We start from the raw sequence: 23,804 nt of genomic DNA, 5'->3' as shown, positions 1-23,804 counted from the left end.
TAGAAAATAGTTTCACACAAAAGTAATTCATACTTACTTACTACGTAGCTATGTCGGTTTTAGTCAGATGTCAGAAAACGCAGCATAATCTGGCCGCGGGGTTCTCAATACCTAAAATATTTTACAAAAAATGTTAGATTCGTTCCCTGGAAATGTGTATGTTCAGCGTCAAATATGTCCACAGATAATTTAAAATGAAATCCTTCATTAACGCTTAATCAAACGGAACACTTTTTATGAGATTTTTGAAAACTAAGATTGGTTTTTAGGTAATTTGGGTGCGTAGATTACGAAAAAATATATAAAAAGAATTTTAGTGGGGGGGAAAGGGGGGTTTTGCGGTGGGAAATATTTTCCCGTTATCCGTTACGGAATAGCAAAATTTTGAATGAAGTGGGAAATAGTTTCCCATTGTCCGATACGGTTACGAACTTTGTACTAGTTAGTAGCTCCCCCCGGCTTTGCTTGGAATTCAAGTATGATCCTTTAACGTTATCTTCAAAAATCAAAGAAATAAATAAAAGAAAAAAGAAAACAAAAACAGGCACAGATTTTTTTGTGTAACAGGCAAACGGGCATATATTTTTATTTATGGAAACCAATTAAAATTTAGGTATAGAACAAACACTGGGAAATAATTTCCCACTTGATAAAACCTACCAATTTTTTTGTAAATCGTACGTTCAGGGACAAACAATGGGAAATAATTACCCACTTACTAAAACCTAAAAATCTTGGCTAAATCATATCGCTATCACAATTCTTTTCAAGCAAAACACAGGGAAAATAAGTCTAGTTTATGATAGTATTCAGTGTATGCTCTTACAAGATTTTTTTCGCATTTAACCTCAAAACACTAAAAAAATTGTCGTTATTGCAAAAAAAATCACAACAACTGACATTGACTTTGACGTATGGTCACAAATGGCGGCCATTAGAAAAGTGTTGCCATTTTTCAAATTCAAAATGTTACTAAGATTTTAAATCTGTATAGTTGGTACCGCTGAGTGCTGCCTTTAAAAAGATAAAAAATATTTCGTAAATTAGAATGAAGTGGGAAATAATTTCCCGATATTTGATTAAGGGTTAATTAGGTAGGTACCATTAAAAGGGTTATTAGGTAATAACGACTGTACACGTATGGCGTAGGTACGCCATACGTGTTACAGTCGCAATAAAAATTCTGTATTTCTTTATGTGAACCGTGAGTGAAATGTCTTTTAAAAACCCGTAGGCGTCGGATCAAAAACTAAGTAATTAGCTACTCACGCTTGACTGCACATTGCTAATAGATTTTCCAGTCATCTATAGGTAAAAAAACTATATATATGTTTTTTTTTTCAAAATTTTAGACCCAGTAGTTTCGGATATAAAGGGAGGGAATGGTCACTATTTGCCTATTTTCTTGAATTACTTCTTCTAGATAATTGTTAATTTAAAAAAAATATATTTGAAATTCTCACGATGAGCTCTTCTATTTGATATGTAACACGGTATAGTTTGGAAACCTTCATTTTTTTATTCTGTCATTTACCCCACAAAAGTGGCTCCATGTTTATAGTTTATTTATTTACGCTACTTGTTTGTCTTTGGGTCACAAGCTTATATATTTATACCAAATTTCAACTTAGGTAATTGGTCCCGTAGTTTCAGAAAAAATACACTGTGACGGACGGACAGACAGACAGACAGACAGACGGACAAACAGACGCACGTGAGATCCTATAAGGGTTCCGTTTTCTCCTTTTGAGGTAATAATAATAGGCCTTTTCATCTGCGTCAGATGTTTTAAGTAGCATCCCGGTAACGACACTTGCGTTCGTGGCTGTATAGCCCTATGCGGGAGAGGATCCCTCGTCCACACACGCGGCAGGTGTATGCTCCCCCAGATGGATGGGGGTTGGAGGCCTGTTCGTGGCGCCTCAAGCGTTTTTCTTTTAAAGAGGAAAACCAGGCATCGTCGTGCTTGAATTGGCCATCATGAACAACACGTCGCCACATAGGTCGATCTTCGGCCAGTCTCTGCCATTGGTTGCATGAGATATTAAAGGCAACCATATCACGCTTGACACAATCTTTGTAGCGCAGCATTGGTCGTCCGACCGGTCTTTTTGCATTTGCAATCTCTCCTAGTAGGATTTGACGTGTTAAACGAGTCCGTTCCATTCGGTACACATGCCCAAACCACCTCAGTCGTCCATTCTTTAGTATGGCTGTGATACTAGGGAGCTGTGCATCGCTTAGAACAGACTCGTTTGTGACGCGATCCTTCCATGTGATGCCGAGTATGCTCCGCAGACAGCGCATGTGGAAGGTGTTCAGCCGGCGTTCTTGTTTTGCGTAAGTAGTCCAGGATTCCGCTCCGTACAGAAGTGTGCTTAGGACACATGCTTGGTAAATAAGCATTTTCGTTTTTACCGTGAGATGTTTGTTGTCCCAAGCCCTTGCACGGAGTCTCCCGAACGTACTGGCTGCTCTGCCGATGCGGGAGTCGATCTCCGCGTCAAGCGAGAGATTGCTCGACACAAGCGAGCCAAGGTAACAAAACTTGCTGACCACCTCGAGAGGTGCGCCGTTAAGTACGATCCTTGGCTGGGCTGAACATCCTTGCGCTAGTATGACGGTTTTCTTGGCGTTAATGGACATGGAAAAGAGATTGCAGGCTCTTGAAAATTGGTCCATGATTGTCTGCAACTGAGACTGACTGTGAGCGACGAACGCGGCATCGTCAGCAAAGAGAAGGCTGTCTACAAACAAGTCCTCTCTATGGCGTTTGGACTTAAGCCTCGTTAAGTTATACATCTGACCGTCGGATCTTGTGTACAGGTGTATTCCCTTTTGAGGTACGGAACCCTCAAATGCAATATTTAATATTTTTTGGTTGACTTTCATCACAGTTTAATTATTGTAAGTAAATATTATTCACTTTAAATAATTTGACCTTGCCTTTTTAGTGCAAAATTTTTCATTTCCTCGTAATTCATGCCTGTTCTACAAATGTTTTAGACACCTACTCACTCGTATTTACCAATCATAACATTAATTCTCTACGAATTTGTGTACTTAGGAAAATTATTTAATAAAAGGAGAACCAGAATCAAATAAACATTTGGTTTAATAATTTCCTATATCTTATTTACAAGTTTCGTAGGATTCAATTTACCAGCCATATTGAGCACCGAGTCCGCTGTAGGAGAGGTGAGATACCGCGGGGGCGGCGGAGTAGGCTACAGCCGACTTCAGGACGGGAGCGGCGTGGGCGTAGGTGGAGATGGCGGGAGCGGCGTATGTGGAGATGGCGGGGGCAGCGGCATAAGTGGCCACGGCGGGGGCAGCGGCGTAAGAAGCCACAACGGGGGAACCGTGGGCGGTGTGGGAAGAGTAAGAGGACACGGAGGACACAGCAGGGGTGATTGTCTTGGTGACAACGGGGGCGGCGTACGCGGCCACGGCGGGAGCGGCGTAGGCTGCAGGAGCGGCGTAGGATACGGGAGCGTAGGCCTTAGCGACCACGGGGGCGGCAGCGTAAGTGGCCACGGGGGAACCGTGAGAGGTGTGGGTCGAGTAAGACGACACGGAGGACACGGCGGGAGTGATGGTCTTGGTCACCACGGGGGCAGCGGCGTAAGTCGCGATGGCGGGAGCGGCATAAGTCTTGGCGACGACGGGGGCGGCGGCGTACGCGACGGGGGCAGCGGCGGCGTAGGTGGCGACGGGGGCAGCGGCGTACGCAGCGACTGGGCTACCGTGCGAGGTGTGTGTGGAGTAGGAGGACACGGAGGACACCGCCGGGGTGATGGTCTTGGTGATGACGGGAGCGGAGTAGGCCACGGGAGCTGCTGCGAGGAGACCTCCAGCGCGGACCATGCCCACGGCGCACAGAGCTACAATCACCTGAAAATAACCGACATTTATTAAAAACACCGACTTAAAATTTACTGCAGAAATTTGCCTATAGTACACAGAAACCTACGATCAGCTGAAACACTAATCAATCCGTTATGAATATCCTTTTTAATTGCTAAGCCGTTACTAAATTTTAATTCTAGTAATTTTTAAACTAATGTTCAAAATGCCCTTAACATTATTTCACAAATGTAAGATGGTCTTGGACCCGATAATGATATACCAAAAAGGGCCGATTTTCTCAACACATTCTTAGTACGTAGGTATTTATTAAGTATGTAATAAAAAAATACATTTCAGTCTCGCCATATGACAATCCTACAAACTTTTAATTACATTTCCTAACTCTAGTTTATTGACGCATTTAAATTATGTTATTAGTTAGATTTTTATTAGTACCTTAGCGTACATGTTGCTTCAATTGATGTCGGAAACTGAATGATTAAAGCAAGGAACGCCCTGGTTTTTATACCAAGTAAATGTTGAGAGTGTGTTTCATTTTCATTGTCAAGGCATCAATGATTTGAAACAAGTACTCATTCGGTGAGCGCGTATAGTGGACGGCATCGCCAGAGGAGGACATTTGAAAGGGCACTAGGCTTAAAGTGGATTCAAATATCAAATTGATAAATGAGATTGAGTGACCTGAATATTCGTCTCATTTATCGAAAACGAATTGTGAATAAAACTAATATATTCTGCCTGAAGTGGTGTGTGCGTGTACTCGTGGTGGTTTAATGAACTAATAGTGTGTGTTTTAGTGCTTGACAGAATCATTATTTTAGTTGCCACTGTCAATCTTGATTTACATAAATTATTGTAGTAATACAGCAACTAATAGACTATCAATAAGATTTTTTTACTTTGTCTATCAAACAAAAAAGTTTACCCTAGGAAGGTGGCTATTGCGTAGTAGCGTAGAAGTCTCTTGCGTAAAAAAATATTCGTCCACACTCTGAATTTAAAATTTGTTATAATTATTACCAGAACCTTTTTAAGCTTTGATCTGGAAAGTCCTAAGTGTAAAGATATAATACTAAGAGTAATAAAATATATATATTCAAATGAACGTTTTAAAAAATCATTTATTTACACACATTATATATTATACAGTGGTACTACTAATCGAAATTAATAACTAGCTTAAATCTAAAATAGGCCCCTGAGGCATTGCACCAAGGATGCTGGCGGCATTTCCTCGCTGTATCGCAATGCTGATACGTTGAGCGAGGTAGCCGCCAGCTCTTTGGTCACCAGTTATGTCAACCAGACGCTTCGCGATATCTGCGAACAACTTATGCGCGCTGGGACCCCATGGACCTAAAGTTTCAACTCCAAATGGTACTCTCTACCGAGGCTTTTATATTTGCCAAGTCACGGCAAATATGTAACAAATATTGAATCCAATTACGATCATTTATATTCTTCTGCTTTCATAAGTAATAGTTACAGATTTTTAAAAAGCGTTTTTCAATTAAAATACATGTCAAGATAGCTTACCTTCTTTCTAACCTCCTAATGCCCAGCCATACAAATGAAAAATAGCCATAGAAATTTGAACCTTTAGTGTAGGAAACAGAGTTGATTTTATGTAGTTTAAAAACTTAACGAAACAAAGCAAAAGCACCTCTGGTTGCAATCGAATATGAATTAAATTTCATTGAACTGAAAAAGTACTATAGGTAGGACCTTGGGCTAGCTAAATAAACCGGGCAAGTGCGAGTCGGACTCGCGCACGAAGGGTTCCGTACCATAATGCAAAAAAAAAACAAAAAAAAAGCAAAAAAAAAACGGTCACCCATCCAAGTACTGACCACTCCCGACGTTGCTTAACTTTGGTCAAAAATCACGTTTGTTGTATGGGAGCCCCATTTAAATCTTTATTTTATTCTGTTTTTAGTATTTGTTGTTATAGCGGCAACAGAAATACATCATCTGTGAAAATTTCAACCGTCTAGTTATCACGGTTCGTGAGATACAGCCTGGTGACAGACGGACGGACGGACGGACGGACAGCGAAGTCTTAGTAATAGGGTCCCGTTTTACCCTTTGGGTACGGAACCCTAAAAACGAACTATAACGTTGATTATCAACCAGAATTTTTGATTTAGACTTATTAGGTCCATTTATTTTGTTGCTTAGATATACTAATGCTTATTCTACATACATATTAGATACTAATTATAATTTGAAAAATAAAACAGGACCACAGTTGCATTATTTATAGGACTAGGTACACAGTACACATAGTTACTTGATTTTACGGTACATTGTTTGGTTTCAAAAATTAATTACTTACGAGGTAATAATTAAGAGTAACTTAAAAAAAATCTTAATTAATAACTACCCTGATAAGTTATATACCTATCTGGTTTAATTTATCGCCCGTATTGGATTTACATACTGTATGTATACCTATTTTTATAGTTGTTGGACGTAAAATATTAAATATTATAAAATACTTAAAAAAGTATTGACATGTTTAATTTCTGTATAAATTGATATTTTGTCATATTTATCGTTTATTTCTTTAATTATCTATTCCATTGTTTATTTTAATTATTTTTGTCTCCTTTATTTCTTCCATAGGGACCTTCAAATCAAATAATATCCAGGAATTTCTTAAGCCGACCACTGACTGACAGGCCACCGGACGATATCAGCCTATCAGTTAGAACAAAATTTGACAGTTCCGAACAACTGACCGGCCGATATCATCCGTCGTACTGTTAGTCAGAGGTCGGCTTTTACTATTTGAAATATGTCCATTGAACTTACCTATAGTTCGTTGTTTTTAGCAATAAGAAATAGGGTATACAAATAAGGTAAACAATCTTGATGTGTCTTTTAATAGAAAAACACATTTTAAAAATAAGTTACGGCAAATATGTAACAATTATGAATCTAATACGATCATTTATATTCTTCTGCTTTCATAAGTAATAGTTTTAGATTTTTAAAAAGCGTTTTTCAATTAAAAGACATGGTATGATCGCTTACCTTCTTGCAACTTCTTTCTAATGCTAAAAAACCGGGCAAGTGCGAGTCTGACTCGCGCACGAAGGGTTCCGTACCATAAAGCAAAAAAAAAAACAAAAAAAAAGCAAAAAAAAAACGGTCACCCATCCAAGTACTGACCCCTCCCGACGTTGCTTAACTTTGGTCAAAAATCACGTTTGTTGTATGGGAGCCCCATTTAATTCTTTATTTTATTCTGTTTTCAGTATTTGTTGTTATAGCGGCAACAGAAATACATCATCTGTGAAAATTTCAACTGTCTAGCTATCACGGTTCGTGAGATACAGCCTGGTGACAGACAGACGGACGGACGGACGGACGGACGGACGGACGGACAGCGAAGTCTTAGTAATAAGGTCCCGTTTTACCCTTTGGGTACGGAACCCTAAAAAACGAACTATAATGTTACGTTCGGTAGCGGGATATGTCCATCTTCGCGATGGGTTTTACCTACAGAAATAGCTGATGAGCTTCTGATTTTAGCGTTTTAGTTAGTAGGTATAAATGGTATAATGTTAACTATGGACCACATATTTTACATTAAGTACCTATACCAAAATGGCAGTGATTGCCACTACCTAATCAAATTAAATTTTCTTAAGTGGTTGATTGATTATTATAATGCACCTTAGATGTCATTATTTTTTTATCAATCAAGGAATTTATTCATGACCAAAACAAACCATAAAAAATAGCGCAGTGCAAATGTAAAATATCCACAACGCAGGCTTCGTCAGGTGCAAATGAGTAACATGCTTCATATTGATGATTGATTCATGTTCATTGTATTATATTAGGTAGACAATATTGTTTTGTACCTCTTACCTACCTCTATTTAACCTCTTAATTAAGCCTCCTTCTAATTATGTAGGATGATGTATGAGGGGTTTAATATAAACAAGACAAATTTTATAATAAACAACTTGTTTATTTTCTACATTTTCTATTTACAAAAGTTTCGTGGGATTCAGTTTACCAACCATATTGAGCACCGAGTCCGCTGTAAGAGAGGTGAGATACCGCGGGGGCGGCGGAGTAGGCTACAGCCGACTTCAGGACGGGAGCGGCGTGGGCGTAGGTGGAGATGGCGGGAGCGGCGTATGTGGAGATGGCGGGGGCAGCGGCATAAGTGGCCACGGCGGGGGCAGCGGCGTAAGAAGCCACAACGGGGGAACCGTGGGCGGTGTGGGAAGAGTAAGAGGATACGGAGGACACAGCAGGGGTGATTGTCTTGGTGACAACGGGGGCGGCGTACGCGGCCACGGCGGGAGCGGCGTAGGCTGCAGGAGCGGCGTAGGATACGGGAGCGTAGGCCTTAGCGACCACGGGAGCGGCAGCGTAAGTGGCCACGGGGGAACCGTGAGAGGTGTGGGTCGAGTAAGACGACACGGAGGACACGGCGGGGGTGATGGTCTTGGTCACCACGGGGGCAGCGGCGTAGGTCGCGATGGCGGGAGCGGCATAAGTCTTGGCGACGACGGGGGCGGCGGCGTACGCGACGGGGGCAGCGGCGGCGTAGGTGGCGACGGGGGCAGCGGCGTACGCAGCGACCGGGCTACCGTGCGAGGTATGTGTTGAGTAGGAGGACACGGAGGACACCGCCGGGGTGATGGTCTTGGTGATGACAGGAGCGGAATAGGCCACTGGAGCTGCTGCGAGGAGACCTCCAGCGCGGACCATGCTCACGGCGCACAGAGCTACGATCACCTGAAAATAACCGACATTTATTAAAAACACCCACCCACCTACAATTTACTGCTGAACTTTCCCTACAGTGAACTAACTGAAACTTTCAACTTTAAAATGTGTTCTTCTACTTTGCATTCGAAACTTTTGTAAGCTCTATATAGACTTGTTTAGCCTCCATCTTTTAAAGCAATGCAGTCCATTAACTCTTGAGACAAAGGACGGCTCTGTCGAAAGATCGTCCCGACACTATTGCAAAATATTGCGAAAAGTTGACGAATCAGACTAGATTAAATCCTTATTACTGCGCAACAAAACTAATTATTTTTAGTACCTTGGCGTACATGTTGCTGGTTCTAAAGTTGGCAACTGAATAATTTCGGCTAGGAGTGCTCCGGTTTTTATACGTATGTGTGCAGTGCGTCCATTTCACTTTCATTGCCAAGGTAAGCCGGCGTGCATTACCTCGTATTACCGACGCGCACACCGTTTGCTATTCGCGGCGCTCACCGTAACATTTCCATAAAAGCATACCAGTATAAAGGACGATTTTTTGGTAGACTTGTAGAATTTGACCACTCTTCTTAGGTTGCGTAACATTTTTAACAGTTTCGTAACATAGCCAACACTTGTCCGTCAGACTCAGTTGGTGCAGGTTCCCTAAAACGAATAATCTTTTGCTTATAGATTTTTAAGCATTCTAGCCAAAAGAGCGTATTCTTATCGCAAATACGCAACGCACTTACAACCCCTTCGGTGTTGTACCATTGTCGTCAACGAAATCGCTTACCATCAGTTAATTCGTCTGCTCGTTTGCCCCTAGGTACTACAGGTAGGTACTCGTCATAAAAAAGCCAAAGATTCTTTTTGGTTTAATCGTTGGTTACAAATTTCGAAGAACGTAGTTTTATAAACAATTAATTAATAATCTTTCTAGATTATACTATTTTCATGACATAACTGTACAGGATGCTCTAAATTATATGTAGGTTAGGTACCTATATTAACCCTTAACAACTCTGACAGTAATAGTGTCTTTAGTCATAAGTATTATATGTTTGAAGTAAAATAAACGCTATTGTTTTTGATGTAATAGTACGTGAACAGTCTGTCTGTCGTGTTTTTGTCCTGTGATCGTCATGTGAAATTTAAATGTCGGTCGTTCCAAATACAGTGGAAACTGGATAAGTGGAACCTGGGTTAGTGGAAAACCTCTTTAAGTGGACCGAAGTTCTCGGTTCCAGTCCCTTGGCAACGAATTACCTCTATAAATGGAATTTTGGGACCTCTATAAGCGGAATCCATTTTTTCGAAAATTTCTTATTTTTACCTCTGTAATTGGCAGCAGCCGTCTTCGAAACCTCTATGAGTGGAATACCTCTGTGTTTTTAATAAACCTTCACACGGAGGGTAGTTTGTTTCGTTAACATTATGGTTTTCGTGTTTTAACTACGTATTTTGTCTGAGTACATACTGGTTGCTCTTGCATAAATAAATATTAGGAGTGATTTTGTTTTTTGAAAATTGTATACGAGTACTGTGGATTATTTACAATATTGTTTTTTTTTAAAGTCAGGATTACATACCTATATTTTGTTAATATGTACATATATGTACATCTAACATACATATTTAATAAAAGATGATTATTTAAGTCTAGATCTTTTATTTGACCATACTATACGTGACCTCTATAAGCGACATTACTAGTATCCAGAACCTCTATTAGCGAGAGACTCTGTAAGTGAGAAAACGTTTTATTTAAACCTGGTTAAGTGGAAAACTGGATAAATGGAAAACCTGGATAAGCGGAACTAAACAGCCGGTCCCTTGCGATTCCACTTATCCAGTTTCCACTGTATACCTACTCAGTCAGCCATTCAGTCAGTCGGTCTACATCAGTTGGCCACGGAGGTTAGAAGCCACGACAGTAGGGCTCAAGCTATACTGGGGCTAAGTCGTATAAGTCACGGCATATTTGTGAATTGCCTAGCATGTCGTCTGAGTCAGAGATAGCCTTTCGATTTCATTCCGTTTGAGCCTACGTCAAATTAAGCGAGCCATAGGGCGCCAGGGCCTTGAGCGGGCCCGGTTTATCGTCCTCGTTATTTTAATGATGCATAGGTGCCATAGGTGGGCTATGTTGAGGTACCAATAAGTGGAGTGACTTTGAATTGTTTTAAAAATTATTCTAGTTGTCTAAAAATGGATTTCTTTACAACATATACCTACGAGGGACGTCTGAAAACTTCTAAGCCTAAGATACAAAAACACAATTTTCAAAGGTAAATCACTGTTTATTTTTCGATATAATCTCCTCCCAAATCAATGCACTTTTTACATTTTTTATATAGTGCTTTTAGCCCATTAAAAAAATATTCTTTATTTTGCCCTTCAAAATGCTCCTCTACGGCCGCCTTCATCTCTTCGTCACTAGTAAATCGCTTTCCCCTCAACTCTTTCTTCAAATTATTGAATAGAAAATAGTCGCTAGGGGCTAGGTCGGGGCTGTACGGTGGGTGGTCGATTTCGTCAAAGCCAACTTCCTTCAAAGCACGCCTCGCAACATGAGCGGTGTGGACGGGTGCGTTGTCTTGCAAAAACAAAATTCCTTTCCTTAGTTTACCTCTCCTTTTTTCAACTATTGCTTGTCGTACCTATCTTACAAGATCTGCATAATAAAGTGCATTTATTGTGGAACCCTTTTCTAAATAATCGATTAAAAGAATACCATCACAGTCCCAAAACACCGTAGCCATTAACTTAGAGGCCGACTTTTGCACTTTAAATTTCTTCGGCGGCCGTTCCCCCTTCTCAATCCACTGCATTGATTCGGACTTACACTCCGGGTCATACTGTCTGATCCATGTTTCATCGACAGTTACTATTCGGGAACAAACTTCGTCTATATTATCTTCGCACAAGTCTAAAAACGCCTGGGAAGTTTCAACACGACGTTCTTTATCGAAGGCAGTAAGCATTTTCGGCACCCAACGAGCACTAACTTTACTCATGTGCAAATGTTCGTGTAAAATTTCTCCGACTCGTTCTTTACTTATACCTAGGACCTCAGCTATTTGCCAAACCTTAATTCTTCTATCTTCCAATACCAACTTTTTGACTTTGGCTACGTTTTCTTCGGTCACTACCGATATTGGCCGCCCTGAGCGGGGGTCGTCTTCGATGGATTCCCGCCCGAGTTTAAATAAGCGACTCCACTTTTTGACTGTGGCATAAGAAGGCCCAGAAGCACCGTAAATAATAGCCATTTCCTCAAAAATACACTGCGGTGATTTTTCACTTTTTGTAAGGAACTTAATTACAGCACGATGCTCAATTTTCGTAATATTCGCTGGTAATTCACACATTATGTAGTTTCTAGTTGAATATCTCGAAACAGAATAATAAAAATCTGACATATTGTTTTCTTAATAATTTATTTTTAAATGGCCTTTCTAGCGGCCAGTATCATAAACACATATACAACCTCGAAATACCTTAGGCTTATAAGTTTTCAGACGTCCCTCGTACCTACGCAGCAAAGAGCCGATGTTCTTATTTTTTCTGAAGTGTTGAGTGGAGAAAATGTTATCGATTTGTTAACCTCTAAGCTCGAGCTTAATTAGTTCAGCCAGCCTAAAACGCTATAAAACATTAGCAAAAAACCGGGCAAGTGCGAGTCGGACTCGCGCACGAAGGGTTCCGTACCATAATGCAAAAAAAAAAACAAAAAAAAAAGCAAAAAGAAAACGGTCACCCATCCAAGTACTGACCCCTCCCGACGTTGCTTAACTTTGGTCAAAAATCACGTTTGTTGTATGGGAGCCCCATTTAAATCTTTATTTTATTCTGTTTTTAGTATTTGTTGTTATAGCGGCAACAGAAATACATCATCTGTGAAAATTTCAACTGTCTAGCTATCACGGTTCGTGAGATACAGCCTGGTGACAGACGGACGGAACCCTAAAAACAGTACTTACCTACTGTATGAATTGTACTGTAATATTACTACTACTACTATCAATTGAATCTTCCACCTGTCGAAACAATATAAATGATTTTGAGACATGAGTATGTATTATTTAGTCTGTAGAATCAGGGTACATTGAAATAAAATAAATATGCGTTGATAGGCACTTCGATAGGTGACTTATTTTAATTGGCAACGCCGACAGATCAAGGACTTCGCTCCGTACTTCCTCTTTGCCCCACGGTCCAGTGATCACAGAAATTTTATACTTTTTTGTAACGTTACGTCCGGCTTGTAAATACAGTGAAACCTGGTTAAGTGGGACCTGGATAAGTGAGAAACCTCTATAGCTGGGACTCATGGTGCGGTCCCGACACTTTAGCACTGAATTACCTCTGTAACTGAGATAAAACGAACCTGTATAACTGGGATTCGTTGTTGTGATTTTATAGTCACATTTACCTCTATAACTGAGACAGAGAGTGTATTTTACCTCTTTTACTGAGACTATATTTATAAGATTACATTTTCCTAATTGTTTTTTAGAATTTAATAGGGAATTGACTTCTGTATCTGAGATAACGTCAATCTATGACCTCTCTAACTTGGACTTCATTGAACAATTTCCGTATTCTTACTAACTCTTAGTCTATCCACAAATTCCGCATTTGGCTAATTGTGTCTAAACAACTTCAAATTTTAATTTAGTTAATTTATGTAAGTAGTTAAAACTACCGAAACGAAAGCTGAAATTTTGATAAGTAACACGAAAAAATAAATTGTCATTTATTGAATTTCTAATACGCAATGAAGTCCGTATCAAATTTAATTTAATGTTGAAATATCTATCCTTTGGAGAATCATTCAAAATAAATTCAAAGAAATATTTAAACAGACTTAAAAAATATTTAGGGACAAGGATTATTTTTACCTTATTTATTTTTAAAGATACCTAATTACTAATTACCTTAATAACCACCTCTATAACTGATATATACTCTATTCTCACCTCTATTAATGGAACCCTCTGTAAATGAGACAGAAATTTATTTGTACCTGGCTAACTGGGAGCCTGGGTAAGTGGGAAACCTCTTTAAGTGAGACAAATTTGCTCGTCCCTTGAGATCTCACTTATCCAGGTTTCACTGTATATTGCAATACATAAGTATAAGTGCTATTTATAAGCATAAGCATATTTATTTATGTAGGTATAAGCCTACATAAGATAATTTATGTAGCTACGCACTTGTCAACTCCGGATATCAAAATGTTAATATCATAAAAGCAAAACATAGAATACTCAGGTAGGTATTTCAATTGACTTAATTGTGATATATACCTAAGTATTTATTTAGGGGCTATTCATAAATTACGTCATTTCAAATTAGGGGGAGAGGTCTGGACATCGGATGACGGTAGCATTATAGGAAAAATATAAACAAGCTCGTGCAATTTCTGAAGAGAGTTTGCTAGTCTACATTTGTAGCCATTCCTAATTTAACTTAGCGTAGTTAACCTACTAAAAATGCATAGCGAAAGTTTCGTGTTATTATCCTTTATTGGAAAATAAATTGCCTAATTTCAGGATCCATTACAAGTATATAGGTGGGTATAATTATGTATTATGTGTAATGTAACTGGATGGAGATCCCACACTTTACGGTTTCACGCTCGATGACAGAATTAAAAAGCCCAGATCCTGTGTTGTTAATTGTTATTCATGCGCTTAGATAAAACTTGACGCGCACTCGACGATTCGACTCAGTAGTAATACCAGTACGAATAACCAGCCTAATGCATTCCCCAATCACTCACACTTTTTACTAATCTTGAGGTCACTTTACATTGGTTTCACCAAAAACTTTTCCTGCCCGTGCTAGCAATAAGAATATTTGAACAGGACAATGCACTCTACCAACTTACTTTAAGTATATCCTGAAACGTTTCTCCTTTGTGCTTGCCTAAAGGCCGTTACATTGACCTTTACAAAATGACATGATTTTATTGCAAGTTAGGTAGGAATGTAAAAAAACAAGAATTTTATGCTTATATTTTTGTAAGTAAAGTGGAGAAGAATAGAAATTTCAATAATGTTAACAAATGCGGCAGACTTTGTTAGCATTTGACATAGGTAATAAAGGTGTAAGCTTACATTATTTGGTATAGGTACCTACGTTACGAAGGTATTTTTCTTCCTTCCTCTTGTCACAACATAATATCACATATCTTGACCCCTTCCTACTCCCTAAATGTGTGACTAAATTTCGGATAACCCCTGATTATTATTGCAACCGTAAGTAACCAATTATGGTTACTTACGGTTGCAATAATCTACTACTAGCGCTATCTACTTCAGCTATCAAACTCGACACGATTTTGTCTAGACTTTACAATTAAATCTTCTACAATCAATAAAATCTTTGTTTAAACTTAACATAAATTCGGCAAAACTAGCTTGCATTTGTCCCTATACCACCTCTTCATTAAGTATGTTTAATAACATACTAACCATCTTATCTTTGCTTAGTTTAAACAAAGATTTTATTGAATGTAGAAGTTTGATATCTGAAGTAGATAACGCTAGCGGTAGGGCGCCATCTTTTTTGTCTCGTAACGTGTATCGTAAATTTTTCAGATACCAGTTTCGTCGCTTAGCCGCCATCTAAATCTGCTGTCAAATTAAAAGCACCATTTCCGTAAAGTTTACAACTCGTATACGATTAAAATTGATAAAAGTATTAACTAGCTCGTAGGCGCAATTATTTTATGGATTGTTCCAAATCTTACCTCAGGGCGTTGCCCTTGGCATTTATGAGAACAGAAAACGAATACATCCTGTATGGGTGGGTAATTCGATTCGATAGAATAGAATGACCACTTAGATTAGGCGCCAAGATAAAGAAATTCACGAGCTCTATATGAAGAGCATTTCATATTATTTCATATTCTCTTTTCGTTTTTGGTTTGGCGTTTGGAGATGTAGGTCATCTTCTGGGCTAGGCCCTAGGCCCCCATGACCGCTTATCTGCAGACTGTAAGAGTAGGTAGGTATTACAATAAAATTGTTCAATGGTGATATTATATCAAGAGCTAGTGTAGATAGCTCAAACACGTATTTAACCATTATTTCTACTGAGTACCTATACCTACTTCTAATTTTAAATAGGTATTAGAAAATCAAAATCTGTTCCTATTCCAAGTAACCAGCAAAAAATCGTGCGTACCTAATCATGCTGACAGTCGTTGATTGCTCATAGGCTTGATCTGATATGATATATATACCTGATGATAAAATATATATACCTATTGTCTAGACAATGTATTCAATTTCAATATAGCTGTCTAGCAAATAGCTGCCTCCTGCTCTTGCAGGATTGCAACTCCCACTAGATTTTCTTTTTTCACTTTAACCCTTTGACCGCCGTTGGCATGTATACAAGACAACGATAGAACGATACACTGGCGCCGCTGTCTTGTATACAAGACACAAATTCAACCGCTCGGTAAATGTGAAAAAACATCAATTGTAGTATATTTTTACACTCGTGTTAATGTTTTAGGCCTTTGATTTTTTAAATAATTGCATTTAAAGCAGATAAATAAATCCATTCTTTTATAATAAGGCAATCAAAAAAAATTGCTCCAGTTTTCAACGTTTTTCATGTTCCTCGTCGCCGTTGTCTTGTATACAAGACAGCTAGGGATGGGAATGTTAATTCGATATGAGAATATTAGAGATGCAACGGATAGTTGTTTGGCCGGATACTGGATATTCGGCCTGACCATCGGCCGAATATCCGGTATCTGGCCGCCGAATATCGGCCAGCAGAGCTGCACCTACATTTCGGTTTTTCAGGTGCGCATTCTGCAGTTTTGACCTGTTTCTAAGTGAACGTTCGCGCGGACACATTTCTAGGTTCGAAATGAGTGCGCGTGCAAGTTAGTTGAATCTCTAAATTGTTTTAAAATAATAAACAAGTACGATTATGACCGTGACTGTTTCTTAAATCCAATTTGTTTACTCCAAAATCAAACAATGGTACTATCCGGTATTCGGCCGGATAGTAGGGCACTATCCGGTATCCGGCCGGATATTAAAATACTGGCCGGATAGGGCGGATACCGGATAGTAACCGAATATCCGGTGCATCTCTAGAGAATATTCAAAATAAATATCAAGTGGCCAATCTGGTTTTATTTAAGCATTTGAACACCTGTTAAATGCCAATTGGTGATAACTAGTAACTAGAATACGTTAAACGAGAGAGAGACAGGCATAACTATAGCTGGAGTTCAGGGAACTTGTTCAGCTGTCCATAGTAGAGTCAGACAAGTAAATCTGTCCTTGTGGTCTATTTGCAGAACAAATGATTCATTTTGAGATGATAGTGTAGTGGGGAGTCAACTGACAAGCTCTTCTAAGGAACATGTCGAATGTGAAACATGCATTCCCGAACATTTCTGATCCCCACCCTTTTCCAATATTATTGTTCTTCACTCATTGACAATTCAACCCACGTGTCATTTTCCCCAATGCAGTTCCGGTACATTTATATTATCGACACACGATGCGCGGCTCTAACCATACGCTAATAAAGTTTACGTACCGACAAGCGCTTACGCCGTTGACCTAGAGACTATTATTACTTAATCCGCGCGGAAACGGTCCTTGTCGGTCTGCACTGCGGGCAGTCCATGCGCGCCGTTGTCATGTATACAAGACTTCTCGTAGAGCCTAGTGCGGTGATATTACGTCATGAATCGATATTGTTTAGTGGTTGTTTTTAATGATAAAGACCTTTATTTTTAACATTGTCGTGTGTAAAAAATATGTTAATTTTTGGCATTCTCGAAATAAATTAAAGTTGGTTAAGAACAAAGCCAAATTGAGAAGATTTTTACCATAAATTGTAAATATCGATATCACATTTTGCAATCCCTAAACTTTTTATTAGTTGTTTACTTAGAATTTACTCTGGCGTGTGAGTGAGCGTCTTTGCGGACTAGGTCCGGCGGCCAAAAGGTTTAGCACTTTCATGCTCAATTACCTAGTTGTTGCTCGCTGTATAATTTTTTTTCATTTTTACAGCTGTAGGTCATTCAGGCAAACTTATTCAAGAATCCTTTCAAATCAGTATCTGGTCACTCCGTCAGTCACTAGGTTTTTAAGGTTAACGTAAAGGAGACCAACTACGAGATCATGTAATGTTTCGGAAATTAAATTCAACTTGCACTTGCCGACCTTTTCTTAAGGTCGTTGACATTTTAACGCAGCCAAAATCTGCCAAGACCGAACATGCAATTTAAGTGTCACATCAGCTGGTTTGCTTAAAATATCAACTAAGTAGGTATATACCAGATACAAGTAAGTTACAAGGACTGTCAATCTTAAAGCACTGTTATGTAAAATCTTCCTAACCATCACCTAAAGTGTGTCAATAGTCCGTCACATGGGCGTAAGCTGAAAAATTTCTTCACTACTTATTCATTACTTTTTTGCTATACTCGTACAATAGTTCTTGTAGTAACGAGACTGCCAACCCACATAATTATTTTGACTAACGGCTCGATTCGGGAAATGAATTGAAGACTCACTAGATATGAAATAGTAAAGATATGTGACGTTCCACTGCAAATTACTGGCGCCGCGATTCGGGAAATGAATTAGAGATGCACTAGATATGAAATAGTGAAGATATGTGACGTTCCACGAAAAAAGGTACCTTATGGCGGCGTATCTATTTAATCTCCAATTCCTTTCCTAGTTTGAAGCTTGACATGAGATCTAATAACTATTTGACAATGCGAGCCTCGTGGTTTCATCTTGGTAACATTTTACATGAAAATCTTTTTGGTGGGATAGAGATTGACCGTCTACCACTTACCTGTCTCTGTTACCTACTTATTTAATCTGTTATGCACCGAAGTAGGTGGGCGATAATTAATGCAAATGGAATATAGTACTTAGTCACTAGAACTTGCATAAGCGACTTGCTATTGTTGATTTAGTTTTGCAAATGTCATTTATACAGGACTATTGTAATCATTGGGAACTTTCACCTCATCTCGTTAGACTTAGGCATTCAAATAAAATTATTTAAGTACGAGTATATAAAAATAATACTGGTCAAGTGCGAGTCGGACTCGCGTTTCAAGGGTTCCGTACATCACACAATTTTCACCAATTTTTTTTTGTACGTGTAACTTGACGTAAGTTAAATGTCTTGAAAAACCCGAATGAATCAATCAAGTTTTCAACACATGTAATATGAAGTTTTTTGGCGTGGTGGCTTATATCTCTGCAAATATGCAAAGTAGCTTAGATAGGAAATTAAATGCCGAACAATAGTACAAGTGTCTAAATGCGAAGACTGAAGACCGAGCTCCGCCAGGCGTGTCTCACTCCGCGATTTCGTCGCTTTGCTACAGGTAGCTAAAAGTACATCCGTTCGACGCCAATTTTGGGGTTTGCCATAAGCCGCGCGTGGCGCTGTCGCCACCTAGCGGCCATATCTGTGCTGATCGTGACAGACGCGTTTTGTTAGAGAGTAAGTCTTCTGTACCTAGTACTATTATTTATTCTGTGGCTCCGCGTAGAGCTTAAAACTCGGAGCGTCCGACGGGTCGCGCTTCCTACAACTTCCGCAAGTGTTTTAAAAGCGAAGGCCGAAGAGAGATAATACCTACAAGGTGGCCAAAAAATACGCACATTCCCGTAGCCAGGGAGGTTTTGAGATTATACCTACTGAGCAACATTTACTATGGGACCCGAAATCGCGAAAAAAAATGTATCCTCCCATAGAAAACGGACCAGCGAAAACGTATGAAACAGCCAAATTTTTCTTCGCGATTTCGGGGTTGCACGTCGGCAACGGGAATACACTTAGTTTATTTTTTGGCCACCCTGTATAGTGCTTTTTAAAACACGTGACAATACCTAGTAACCTAATCAATCAGTACTACAAGTACCATTGCGGCTGTGTGCCAGATACAGCCTAGTCGCATTTTTTTATCTACAGTCCAACTCACGCTTGAAGCTAAAGGCACGCCTCTTCGGGACGCTTCGGGTCTTCGGCCTTATGCGGATATCGGCCTAGGGCCTTCGCAATAGCTGTCTACATCATGTTTCACTTAAAGTATTGCGGCTGTGTCCCTAAAAAAACCTAAACCGCATTTTTGTTTTTAAATCCGACTCACGCTTGACTCTAGATTTCTAATAAGTTTTCCTGTCATCTTTAGGTAAAGGACTATTTTGTGTATTTTTTTCAGAATTTTAGACTTAGTAGTTGCGGAGATAGAGGGGGGGGAATGGTAATTTTTTGTCTATTTTCTTGAATAACTTCTAAAATTTTTATCGTAAATTTATAAAAAAAATATATTTGAGATTCTCACAATGAGCTCTTTCGTTTGATATGTAACACGACATAGTTTGCAAAACTTTTATTTTTAATTTTATGGTTTACCCCCCAAACGTAGCCCCTATGTTTAAAATTCATTTGTTGACGTTACATATCCGTTTTTGGGTCACAGACTTACATATGTGTACGAAATTTCAACTTAATTGGTCCAGTAGTTTCGGAGCAAATTGGCTGTGACAGACGGACGGACAGACAGACGCACGAGTGATCCTATAAGGGTTCCGTTTTTTTCCTTTTGAGGTACGGAACCCTAAAAATGCGAGAAATAACACCGATTCAAAGCTCAAGATATCTAGGTTGAATTTCGCATGCCTGAATCACTATTTGAAATAATATATTCAGTTTAACACGTAAGTTATAAGTATAAGTTATGATAATAAAATAGTAATACTCAAGAGTTCCTTTAGTCCTTAGATTTTATTTGGTAACTTATTAAAAAAACATATTAATACATTGATTTTTTTATTGTTCATTAATTGACACCATCTACAAAACATCGACACATTTATATTTATTTTATTGATTTACTTTTATAAACACATTATTTCTAACAAAATTAACTTAACAAATCATTATAAGTAATTGAACGATAAAATACAATAATAAAGTTAATAGTCTGACGAACATTTAATTATGCGTCATAGTGTCAATGTCACCAGTTATACGCAGTCACACTGGATTGTTCGCGTGCAAACCATATCAGTTGCCTGTCAACTTCACACTTTACATTTGACAATCGACCCGGTGAACGACCCAGTGTGATTGCGCCTTTACATTACAAAATAAGCATATTTAGTATCACTTAAAAAATTTGGCAATTGGGGCATTTATAAATGTTTACCTTTTTCTTAATTTCCTACCTACTTAGGCCAAAATCTTCGTCAGTTACACTCTGCTGAGCCTACTCTCCAGGGCTCGATCTATATCACCGAATCCTGAATAAGCATGACTAATATACTTATCACAATTGTAAAAGTATCACATTCAGTAGCACCTTTACAAGTTTTTGGTTTCTAGGTTCCAATCGATGAAGCTCCGTAGAACGATCAAAATCACTTTCAAAATTTTAGTGTATAAAAATCTTCACCGGACTTACTATAAAATGTCCTTTTTTAGAATATATAAGCTCGATATAGCATTAACCTTATAAACGTCAGTGGCGGCCGTCAAGCAATTTAACCCGACACAAATTCAGTCAAAATTATAATGACAATTGCAGGGTTAAACACTGCTTAGCAGTCAGCATCAAGAGTGCAGCACCACACTAGCTGTTAAAGGCTCTCTTGATTGTTTAAAAACTTATGAGTAAGTTGCATTTTATGTTTGTGTTATTTAATGTTTGAATTTAGAATTTTGCATAGGTATGAATCAAAAACAGTTCGACACAAAATGTTTTCGTTTCATTCAATTTCAGTAAATTCTACTATCTACGATTGGTTAAAATTTGCAGGCAAATTTTTATATAAGTGCGTTGTCTTTATAGCACTATTGTACAATGTCAACACGGCATATTAACGTATAAAAACCTTTATTTGTAAATTTCGATCTACTTTGGATGCTGACTGGACGCCTCATCGCTACTCGAACGTTTTATTTATTTATTAAAAAGTAGTTCATCCAAACGTTTTCAAACATATGGTTAATTTACTTTAAATCTCACTTTTTCTCACCTCTGTTGCAATAGTTTAATTACATTAGTGTTTAATTATTTATCGTATATGTTAAAATTATTTCGTTATATAGTTTAGGATTAGGATCTTAAAGACGATTCGTTTCAAACGATATCTTTGGAATCGCATTAAAGTAACAACGATAAAATATTCCGTTCTATAAAAATGTCAGATGAATAAAACAATGATTAAAATAAAATGGTAGCATTACACAATTACTTACCTAAAAATACGTATAACGAGAAAAAAAAAATTGTTTATCCTAGTCCTTACATCTAGAATTATGGAATACACCGATGTACAACAAGACAAAGACAACTTCAAAACAATTTTAAGACGATCCCAGTCGCTGGCACTTCTGAAAGTTCCTTTACAACAGCGGTCGGCAACCAGCGGCCCGCGAACCTCTCACTGGAGGCCCGCGAGCCTCCCTGGCTAGGTATTTTGTATGTAATATTTACAAACGACAATGTCTGATAAAGTCATAAATACTAACAAAGTGCAGCCCGCGTCCACTTCGTTAACTGCTATGTGGCCCTTGGCTGCTAAAAGGTTGCGAACCGTTGCTTTACAAAATAGAGAAATAAGTAATTTTACAGCACACGCAGTGCAGGTGTTATTTTAAACGTCAAACTTATATTTTAAATTACTACGTATAAATAACACTGGCACTGCATGTGCTGTCAAAATCTCTGCAGACTTTTCTTGATCTAACTGTAGGTAAGGTAAACGTACTGGTGCTCGACGCGGCCCCAGTATGTACATGTCATCGTGCAACTTAAGTGATTGTCAATAGAGGTGGCAGCAAGGTGTCATCTATTGGGCATTAGCATGTCGAGCACTAGTACGTTTACCTTAACGGAAGAGAATGCATTTCACATTTCTTAAAAACTCTTCTTCTTCTTCCTCGCGTTATCCCGGCATTCTGCCGCGGCTCATGGGAGCCTGGGGTCCGCTTGACAACTAATCCCATGATTTGACGTAGGCACTAGTTTTACGAAAGCGACTGCCATCTGACCTTCCAACCCAGAGGGTAAACTAGGCCTTATTGGGATTAGTCCGGTTTCCTCACGATGTTTTCCTTCACCGAAAAGCGACTGGCAAATATCAAATGATATTTCGTACATAAGTTCCGAAAAACTCATTGGTACGAGCCGCACGAACTCGTTGGTCACATTTCTTAAAAACTATGAAACATTAAGTATAATCTAATTTCTACAACAACATATTAGTGAATTGCTGAAATGTCCTCGAATTATTTATCGACTAAAAAAGACGTCTTCAATGCAATAGGGTATATGACTGTATTTAAAATAAATTATATTACACCCTGCGAGAAATAAAGCATCAGAAGATTAATAGAGAAACGAAGACAGCTGTTATATTTAGACACAAACTCGTATAAAGATTTCATAGGTACTGTAATTTGATCATGACGTCACAAGCTTGTTTCAATATAAATTCCATAGTACCAAACAGTGCTGGCCGAATGTTAATTGCAATTGACCATTAACCAGTACAAAATGAACCGTAAACGGTAACGGACGGTTACAGTTGACGGTTCAATTTGTACTGGTCAATGGTCAAGAATATTCAATTGCATTTCGGCCAATACTGGTACCAAATAGTTTTGACGATTCGAAAAAAGAAACTGTTTTGACTAGTAGTCGAATACCCTATTCGCGTGCACCGTGAAGACATTTCAACAAGCCATAAATTGTGGAAGAGGTCTAACACTTATTAGTAATACTTTAGTTTTGATTCAAGCACCCTGTTCGGTTGTCTCACTATAAACATTGGTCTTTACCATAGTCTAATAAAACATGGTCTTCTCTTCCCAGAGTGACACAAGCCTACGTCACAATAACATGGCCGCTATATATAGCGCTATCGCATATTATCATATAGCGCTGTCCCATGATGACGTAGGCTTGTGTCAGTCACGTGACCACGAAAAGACGGGAAGAGAGTACCAGGCGGAGTATATTATTATACCACGGTCTTTACTTACTGAATTTACTAGCAATTATCTTATATCGGCACAAGAAGACATTTATTTAGCCAACAAAATAAAATGTTAGCCCAATAAGGCCAGTTCTACGATATATGCAAAGAGAATTTATTGTAATAGAGAGG

The 23,804-nt window shown here is 38.7% G+C and overlaps 2 protein-coding genes across 2 annotated transcripts; both read right to left on the bottom strand.

The window, feature by feature from the left end:
- Window positions 1–3,128: 3,128 nt before the first annotated feature.
- Window positions 3,129–4,430, bottom strand: LOC134667865 (cuticle protein 16.5-like). Its single transcript, XM_063525257.1, has 2 exons — window positions 4,306–4,430; window positions 3,129–3,894 (listed from the first exon to the last, which is right to left on the bottom strand). Exons 1-2 carry the CDS (start codon window positions 4,315–4,317, stop codon window positions 3,160–3,162), a joined length of 747 nt encoding a protein of 248 aa, XP_063381327.1. The 5' UTR covers window positions 4,318–4,430; the 3' UTR covers window positions 3,129–3,159.
- A 3,401-nt stretch (window positions 4,431–7,831) lies between these two features.
- LOC134667863 (cuticle protein 16.5-like) lies at window positions 7,832–9,072 on the bottom strand. Its single transcript, XM_063525255.1, has 2 exons — window positions 8,945–9,072; window positions 7,832–8,631 (listed from the first exon to the last, which is right to left on the bottom strand). Exons 1-2 carry the CDS (start codon window positions 9,047–9,049, stop codon window positions 7,897–7,899), a joined length of 840 nt encoding a protein of 279 aa, XP_063381325.1. The 5' UTR covers window positions 9,050–9,072; the 3' UTR covers window positions 7,832–7,896.
- Window positions 9,073–23,804: the final 14,732 nt, after the last annotated feature.

Source organism: Cydia fagiglandana, chromosome 10, assembly GCF_963556715.1.
Source record: "Cydia fagiglandana chromosome 10, ilCydFagi1.1, whole genome shotgun sequence".
Classification (NCBI taxonomy): Eukaryota; Metazoa; Arthropoda; class Insecta; order Lepidoptera; family Tortricidae; genus Cydia; species Cydia fagiglandana.
Note: the sequence above shows the minus strand (reverse complement) of the source record. Positions and strands in the feature narration are given on the sequence as shown.

Excerpts from the sequence above, each read along its gene's own strand:
- LOC134667863 (XM_063525255.1), bottom strand. The coding sequence starts at position 9,049 with ATGAAAGTGAAATGGACGCACTGCACACATACGTATAAAAACCGGAGC. Across the intron at positions 8,632-8,944 it reads CCAGCAACATGTACGCCAAG|GTGATCGTAGCTCTGTGCGC; the intron begins GTACTAAAAATA and ends GGTTATTTTCAG.